This window comes from Condylura cristata, unplaced genomic scaffold (assembly GCF_000260355.1).
Source record: "Condylura cristata isolate star-nosed mole 26May11 unplaced genomic scaffold, ConCri1.0 scaffold00006, whole genome shotgun sequence".
NCBI classification, from domain to species: Eukaryota; Metazoa; Chordata; class Mammalia; order Eulipotyphla; family Talpidae; genus Condylura; species Condylura cristata.
Window position 1 is genome coordinate 15,179,287 of NW_004567107.1, and position 8,415 is coordinate 15,187,701.

An 8,415-nucleotide genomic window follows, 5' to 3' on the forward strand; every position below is an offset into this window, starting at 1 on the left:
CTGCGGCTTGGCAACTGTGTGGCCATGGACAAATCACCTTGCACGCCTGGACTTCATGTTCCTCATCTGTAAAGTGGGGACTCCCCCGCCCAGGCTTGTAGAGAAGCAGAGATGGGAATGGAGCAAGCACGGCCACGCCTGGGCCACAGGGCAGTGGCCACCGGGCAGCATAACTGCGGCTCTAGCACGAGTCAGGGGGTGGCAGGAGAGAAGCTGTGCTGGCCGTTGAGTCACCGGCCCTCCCGTCCCCATTGACCGTCTCTCAAAACCAGGGCCACACACAACAAGAAATAACACAGGCCTTTTATTTGCTCCAGAACTTGGCTACTGTGTGGTCTGAGGGTGCCACGCTTTCCCGGAGCCCCCCAGGGACACCTGACCCAGGGGTGCTGCATTTCCATGAGAGGTCAGGCTGCAGCACACGCCCCTCAGGCCCCGTTACAAGACCCAGCTGCCTGCCGCTGGTATCCAGGACCAGCGAATCCCCTGATGCTGGAAAGTGGTGCCCACCTTCTGTCGAGGCGGCTTTTCACAAGGCGTTGGTTAAAATATTGCACTTGTAAATTAGGAAAACTGATGAGGCAAAGGTTTCCTATCACAGGACGACGTGCCAAGCATCCAACTACCGTTGAAATAAATAAAACTCAGGCGAGGGTCTGAGTTGAGTCCCAGTGGCCCCCGCGACCCAGGAGGACCCCTGAGCCCAGCCCCGGGTCCCCTGCCCCATCAGCCAGTTCTTTGAGGAACTTGGTCAACTCAGAGTCTCCTTAGCAGGGAGCAGGAGCTCCAGATCTGGCTCAGCCAGGGTCCCCAGCCTGCCAAGGCCCTTGAGCCCCCTTGTACCGGTGCAGTGGGGAGCCCCCCCCACCCAGGGCCAGACCTTCTACTCCTCCAGTGGCCTGGGTCTCTCTTGGTCCAGGCCTCGCATCCAAATGTCCATCTGTCTGTCCAAAGACGTAACCTCCGGGGGCGTGCTTGCCCCCTCTGCTGCAGAGGGGAGGGAGGCGGGTGGGAGGGGGCCCCAGCCCGCTTGGCGTCAACAGTGAGTTCTATCTACCCTGGCAGCCTCTAAAGTGGAGGACTCATCTTCTTCTGGTTAATGAGGTCCAGGTAGAGGTCCGAGCGGAGGAAGCGTGGGTACGAGTCCTTTTCCATGAGCCCGAAGATGCGCTTCTGTGCCAGGTCGAAGCAGCCTCGCGTGACGCTCTGCAGGTTGCCCCTGGTGTGCTCCCGTGTGTAGGAGTCCAGGTTTACCTGCCGAGGCGGAGGGTGGCACGGTCAGGGGCTTGCTCTGAGCCCGAGGATGGGGCCGGGGCCTCAGGTCCCCATCTCAGGCTTCAGAGTGGAGCCCTGAGCTAGGGGGCCCCAGTCCAGCCTGGCCACTGACAGCAGCCACCAGCAGGTAGTGTGTCTGGAAACCACCTCCGAGCCCAGGCTGCATGGTGCCCCAGCCCTGCCACGTGGAGGGATGTGGCCTACACTCATCCCTGGCGTGCCTGAGCCGGGGGTCTTATCTACAGGTTAGGAATGCTAGAACCATCCTCAAAGGGTTGTAAAAAATCGAGCCAGATCATCCTTAGTAGCTAGGGATTAAACGAATAGATCAACCCCTGGGCTTTCACAGGCAGTAAGCACTCAATAGGCATTAGCTGCTCTGATTAGGTTCTTGGGGGCCATCTCCTTAGTTTCAAAGTGAAGTTAACATTCAAATCTACTTTACAGGTTTTCAGGAGGGTTAAAGACACCCAAGGAAAGGGCCTGGCACACGCCTGCCACACGGCGCCTTCACGGAGGCCATGCTCCCATCGGTGGGACTCCTTCCTTCCCCTGGGCCCAGCTTGCTTCCTCTCCCTTTCCTGAGTTCCTCCTTGAGGCTGTCAGGCACCCCCAATCATGGAGGGGCCCCTGGGCATGGGGTGAGGGGCCTGCGGGCCCAGGCTGACGTCCTACCTCCTTGCACGCCTGGATTGCGATGTACTCAGCAAAGATCTTCTTGGCTTTCGCTGTCATCTTGGACTGTGACTTGACCTTCTTGAAGTCCTCACACGCCAGCCAGAATTCCAGGTTCTCCTCACTAAACTCAGTGCGAAGGAAGGCCTGGAACACTGCTAACCCATCTGCAAGGGAAAGTCCAAACCCTGGGGTCAGACACAGAAGCAGCCCCTTGTGTCCTTGGGAGCACCCCCCAAGTCCTCCCAGGGTCCCCAGCCCGGAGATGATCAGAGTTCAGTAAGATGATCCACTCCCAGAAGCCAGGAGCCCTGGAATATGGTGCCACCCCGGCCACTGCCTCTTTGTGGGCTGTGGTCGGGTCTGCCCCCAATCTGTGCCTCAGTTTCCCCATCTGTAAGCTGGAGAGCATCAGCCCCGGCTCCCGGAGCCTGCAGGACCTGAGGCGGTGGGCACATTTGGCCCAGTGCAAGCGCCCAGTACATGGAAATGTTTATTGTTATTCTGGGAATATGAGCGTGAGCACACAGGTCCCAAGGGCCTCTCACGGCAGTGCCAGCTCCCATGGACAGGAGGGGCTGGCAGGAGCCGGCTCCAAGGCCAGACCAAGGGCCTCTCCCGCGCCAGGGACACCTGGCTGGGCCCAGGAGCGAGGGAAAGGCAACCTGTCCCGGGAAAGGCAACCTGTCCCGGACCAGGCAAATTCTGCGTCCGGGAGAAGGGAGAGGGAAAGGAGAAAATGAGTAGGGAGGGGAACAGGCCTCTTGGCCCCCACTTACATTTGTGAAGCAGCAGCTTCTCCAAGGACTCGCCCCACTTGAGGGCTTCTTCCGAGGTAGGCCTGAGGGACAAGGGAAGGGGTTCAGTGGGGTGGCTGCGGCTGGGCGGCCTCCATTAGCAGACCTCGGCCCAGGTGCAGCCGACTCGGGAGACCAAGAGGGACCCCTTTATTTCTTGGGGTCGTCAGCATCACCTCTAGTCCCCACCTCCACCCCTGGTGGCCGGCAGTCCTCAGCGGCTGCCTGCAGGTACCAGGGCCCCTTAGAGAGAAGCAGCCAAGGAAACCCCTTCCCCTCAACCGGTCCTGTTCCCCCAGAACCCAGCGGTGAAGCCAGGGGCCGGGGTGTCAGGGAGTACCTACTTCAAGGACTTCATCATTTTGTCTGCCTTGCCCGCTGGCTGGGCCCCAGGGGACTCATTCCTCCGCCTGAAGATGGCCAGCTTGTTCTTCATGTCCTTGGCTCTGGGGGCAGAAGCAGAGAAGGGGGTCGGTCAGCCTGGCACACTCAAGCCCTGCAAGCCAGGGCGTGGAGAGTGTGGGCTGGGCTGGGGCACCTACTCCTTCATCGTGTGCCGCCTCTGGAGGTTCCCGTTGCGCGTGAGGTACATGCCTCGCAGCATCTCTGCAGGGCCCCCACCTCAGGGCCCCCCGGAGGGTGTGCAGGGAGCACCCGGGCTCCTGTCTCCCACTCGCGTCCCGGGCCCAGGGCAGCAGCGGGGACTCCTGTCTCCCACTCGCGAGCGCCGGGATCCCAGCCGGACGACTGGCCGGCCGGGCGCAGGCCGGGCTGGGGCTCAACCGGGAGGAGCCAGGAAATGGGAGGGACCAGGAGGGGGAGCGGAAAAAAATCCCTCCCGGCCAACCCTGAGAGGGAGCCCTGAAAGGGGCATGTGTCTGCCAGGGGGAGCCTCTGGGGCCCGCCCCGGCAGGAAGCCAGACCCTGTTATTTGTGACCGGCCTCCCCGTTACCATGGCAGCGCCGGGGGAAGGAGGAGAAAACAAGTCAGCAAATTGCAGGGAGGGTGGGAGGGCAGCGAGGCTCTGCCCACCAGAGCGGCGGGCCCGGCTATTTTTAGCCCAGAACCACTTTTAGCCTTGCCACGCCCCCACCCCCTGAGGCAGCAGATTTCGGAGCTGGTGAAGCTGGCAAGAAAGAGGTGAAAGGCCCCCCTTGTCCCTTAGGCCTCCAACAGCCGTGTCTCCAGGGGGTCCCCAGCCCGCCAACCCCTGGCTCCAGCCGCCACGAATCTGCAGGCTGTCCCAAAGGGCTTCGTCAGTTGGAGACCTGAATCGCTTCACAAGTGCCAAACCTTTGCAAAGCGCCACTGAAGGATGTATTTTCCTTTGTTAACACACATTTCGATTCGTGCTGTTTGCAAGATAGTTTCCCCATTTTAAAGCGTGGTTCCCAGCCTTCTAATGGAAGGTAAAAACAAAACAAAACAAAAAAAAACGCGGGCTGGAACCCGGAGTTGCAATTTAAAATTTTAAAAGTAGCCATCAGCCGGAGTAAGTGTAAAGGCGATTTCAATCACTCCACTTTGCCTTGCACCTTGTAAAGGTGTATTATTTATTCTTCTGAACTTATTCTAGCTTCAAACGGTGCTAAGAGTGTAATTAGGGGAAGTGACTCTCAAGGCAGGTTCAAGTCCCAGCTCCCACAGCTACCTACCAACTGGGTGCCCTGTGTCAAGATGCCTAACCTCTCTGAACGGCAAGCGGTCTCTGCCCTCTCACAGGAATGCTGGAGTTGCTTCACGCCACGTCAAACCGTGTCTGGGGCCAAATAAACGCTCAGGTGAGGACCTGAGCCCCTACGTGCCCAGAGGGTCTGGAGACCCGGCCCTGAGAAGGGAAACCCTATTCTATCAAGTTCATACCAATGAGACAAAGTCCAGGAGTCCAGGAATCTGCGGGGCTCAGCATGCCCTGGGGTGGCTGGAATGAGAAACAGGGTTTCCCCCGGAGCTCCCTCTGAGAACCCAAGGCTCCAGGCCCAAGCCAAGTGAGAACACAGAAGCCCAGAGGGGTCAGGGCCTTGTCTGAGGTACAGCCTGGAGGCACCTCGTTCTGGTCTCACCTCCCTCCCTGCTGTCTCAGAGCCTCTAGGCTGTGGCCAGAAGGGGCCCAGCTGTACCCAGGCTGACTCGGGCTGCAGGGCACGATCACAGAGGCTCCAGTAGCCACATAAGCAACTCGAGAAAGGATGGTGGCAGTCAGAGGGACAGGACAAGGACCCACATAAGGCAGTTAACGGGGCATTTTTCCTCCAGGGTCATGAAGAAACACGGTGACTGGCCTCTGGAGAAGAGCTGGCCATCAATAGAGGCTAAAAGGCCACTTAGCAGAGGTGCTGCGGCAAGGGACTGCCTTCAGGGTGCTCTGAAGAATACAAATGTTCTCATTATTTTGTAATGCACGGCAGTGAGGTGTTTTGGTTTTAATTAATACAGTGTATTAATATATATTTTGGAGCTGCATGCTAGATTCTAGCTCTACCTCTTGCTGTGTGGCCTTGGATGAGGAAATTCTTTCTGCCTCAGTTTACGCTTTTGTAAAACAACAAGAAATAAAAAGTAAAATAAAGATGAGAGCGGTTAAATTTGATGGCATATGTAAATGCACGTAGAACGGGGCCTGGCACCATAAATATTAGTTCGTTTTATTATCCTGGATTCTAAGAGCCCTCAGTTAAATAAACTTTTAAGAATGTGAGCTTCAGGCATTCAAAAGGCAACACCCTCTCTGGCCTGCAGCCAGAGCTGGTGGACCAGGGCAGCTCCAGCATCCTGGACAACTTCCACTGCTGCCCGCTTCCACCCGAGAGCAGCACCAGGCAGCCTGAACCAGATGGCTGGTGTGTGAAGGACTGTTCTGCTAGTGCCTTTCTCCTTCCCTAGACAGTGCTATGGCTCCCGGTTGTTGAATGAGAGAAGCCTGCAGTTGCTGCAGGAATCCATAGGGGTCCAGGGGAACTCGGGTCGTGGACCCCAGTCAAGGTGGAGATGAACTTTGCAGGAGGCCTATGGGAAGGACTCCCCCAGAAGCATTGGCACCATGCACCCAATGCCTTCTTTATTCCACTAAGCAGTATCCACCGTCTTGGGGAACAAAGAGTCCCGAGGAGAACCCCCACACATCCAGCTAACTGCCACTCTAAGGAACCTCCCAGTGAGAAGTCGAAGGGAACCCTGAGGTTGACCAGAAAGGCTTGGGATACGATCGCTAGGGCAGCAGCGCCCCCTCCTGGCGACGCCTGAGACTGCTAGCACTCCAAAGCTCAAAAGGAGAAAGGGGAACCCCTGAATGGGTCAGTTCAGTTGTCTCCCGTTACTCATGGCCCCACAGGGAGCAAGGAAACCTTCCAGGCCACTCCAGCCTCTGCTAGACTTAAGGGTTGGGCTGAGGCCAGGGCAACCTAGCTGGTTGCGTCTGCTTCGTTTCCTGTGGCTTCCAAATGCTGAATCAACACCTTGCCTGGCACTGGGTGGCTGCTGAGGGCGCTGCAGGATGCTCTGAGACCCCGCTGACCCCACCTGAGGACTACTGCTAAGTCCTAAGATCCTGTGGTTCACTGATGTCGGTCTGGGGCAGGACTGGGGCGGCCTGTTCTCCCCACCTGTACCCTTGGGAGGAGAGACAAGCCCAAGAGTGGAGAAGAAAGAGGGACGCAGGCAGGGAGCCGCCCTGATTCCCAGGCAGGGCTATCCAACGTACAAGTTTTTGCTCTTTCTCTTCTGGGAGGCTTCGTCACTGTCCCCAACCGTGTCCGCCCCACTCATCTGCGGAGAGAGGAGAGACACGTTGTGATCTGGGCATCCAGAGGCGACTGTCTGAGCAGATGCAGGCTGGGGGACGCAAGAGCTCTGACAAGCAGCCCACTCCACTCCCAAACGCCCCCCCACACACCCCACTACTTGCAGACAGGGGAGGGAGGGACCACGCCCTGGCAGCTGCCGGCACAGCTACTGGAGCTGGCTTGCAGCACCTCCGTCTGGCCAGAGGGTTCCTCTCCTGGTGCCTACTGGGCACCCAGCTTGGGAGCAGAAGCCAAAGATCAAGTCCTGATGGCAGAGTCCCTATGGTAGCTGGAGACCAGGGGTCTGGCAGGGATTCTGGGGTGTGACTTAACCGTTACTATCCCTCTCTGAGCCTCTGTAGCTTATTTTCAGAATCAAGATTTTTTTTTTAAGATTTATTTATGCGTACAGAACTGGGGTACAGGCCAGAGGTGCAGGGGCGGCGAGAGGCTTTACCAGAGACAGAGTGGGGAGCAGAACAGGCACAGATCGATGAAGTACACTGCTGAGGGGAGCAGCGGGCAGGTCAGGAGAGGTCTGCCGTGCCATGTGGTCACCCCCGGGGCAGGCGGGGATCGAACTCATGCGGAAGTGTCTTTAGCTTCTCAGTGCTGTGCTTTAACCCGCTGCGCCACCAGGGAGGGCCATGAATCAAGATTTTAATGACTGACTAACTCAGGTTTCTGAGGTTTGGAGGACAGTTGAGACTGGATAGCAGTGTTGTAGATGAATTTACACAAGCCTGAGAGCGCCGCTCATCTTAACTATTTTCCATGGCTCCCTCGCCATTGAGAAAATGTCTAAATCCCATAACACGACGCGCAGAAACTGTCAGCCGGAGGTCCGGGCAGCAGGTCTCATTTTAGTGTCAGATACAGATCTTCCAGTTATGCTTTCAACCTGAGCCCTGCTCCTGCCACCTCCTGGAGCTGCCCTTTGACCAGCTAAGACATCTCACCTGCCCTGTCTTCCCCCTCAGGGTCTTGCATGTGCTACTCCTTCCATGGAGGCTGTTTTGTGACTCACCCACTTCCTTTTCCTCCTGTGACCCAGTATTGGGAAATACCTAGAGTTAAGTCCCTGCTCCTCTGGGAAGCCCTCCCTGCCTGCTAGGTCACACGTGGAGGTCTCCACCACACACAGAAATCGGTCTCCAAATCGGTCTCCTCCGCTCCACCGTGAGTTCCCAAGAGTATAGCTTCTGTCTGCCTGACACATGTTAAAGATCTAATCAATATTTGTGAAAGGAACGAATCAAGGGGGGAGAGAATGAGAAAGCTGGGTTTTGAGGCACTCACCGCTTGATTGCAGGCCTGCCAGTTACTCCCTAGGGCTCCATGGCAACCCACAGCCTACCCACCCCACACCCCTCTGCTTGCCTTTACCTCTGCTGTGCCCCCTCTCCACTTCTCGCCAGCCTCCACCTCCTCATCGGCACCCCTCCGCCTTCCAGACCACTCCGGGTTCCCACCATTTCTATGAGGCTGCCCGCTTGCTCTCTAGCCCGGCCTATGCTTGCCCTTTTGCCTCTGTGGGAGACCCAGGGCCCCAACAGTGCAACCCCAGAGCAGGAGCCCGGAAAATACTCTGGGATGGCACAGGAGCTACAGCATGGGGTAGGCTGGCCATGGACACTACGTCCAGGACAAGCAGAAGGCCGCCACGCCTGTATTTCAGTCCTGAAGCCTCATGCATCCCCTCGTTCCTCGTTTATGAAATAAAGATGAGCTAAGCTTTCAAATGTTGTGCTAATTCTGGAAAGAAAGGTGACCTTTTCCCAGAGAGAACCAGCAAGGGGCAGCTCCTAGTGTCAGTAGAGCTCCCTCAATGGGTGTATGGGTGGATGGTGGGTAGATAATGGATGGGTGGGTAGATGGTGGGTGG

At 57.3% G+C, this 8,415-nt stretch overlaps 1 protein-coding gene across 8 annotated transcripts in view; it reads right to left on the bottom strand.

The window, feature by feature from the left end:
• Positions 1-270: 270 nt before the first annotated feature.
• The window catches only part of RGS3 (regulator of G-protein signaling 3), a 121,175-nt gene continuing 113,030 nt past the window's right edge, over positions 271-8,415 (bottom strand). For 6 of the 8 annotated variants that reach the window (XM_012721361.1, XM_012721356.1, XM_012721360.1 and 3 more), the window contains exons 3-7: positions 6,449-6,513; positions 3,092-3,193; positions 2,730-2,791; positions 1,951-2,117; positions 282-1,254 (exon numbers count right to left, since the gene is read on the bottom strand). In XM_012721361.1, coding sequence (XP_012576815.1) covers positions 1,069-1,254; positions 1,951-2,117; positions 2,730-2,791; positions 3,092-3,193; positions 6,449-6,513 — 582 coding nt within the window. In that variant the 3' untranslated portion in view covers positions 282-1,068. Of the gene's footprint in view, positions 1,255-1,950; positions 2,118-2,729; positions 2,792-3,091; positions 3,194-3,289; positions 3,699-6,448; positions 6,514-8,415 lie in introns of those variants that run through there. The other 2 variants (XM_004677412.1, XM_012721362.1) reach the window with 2 other exon arrangements.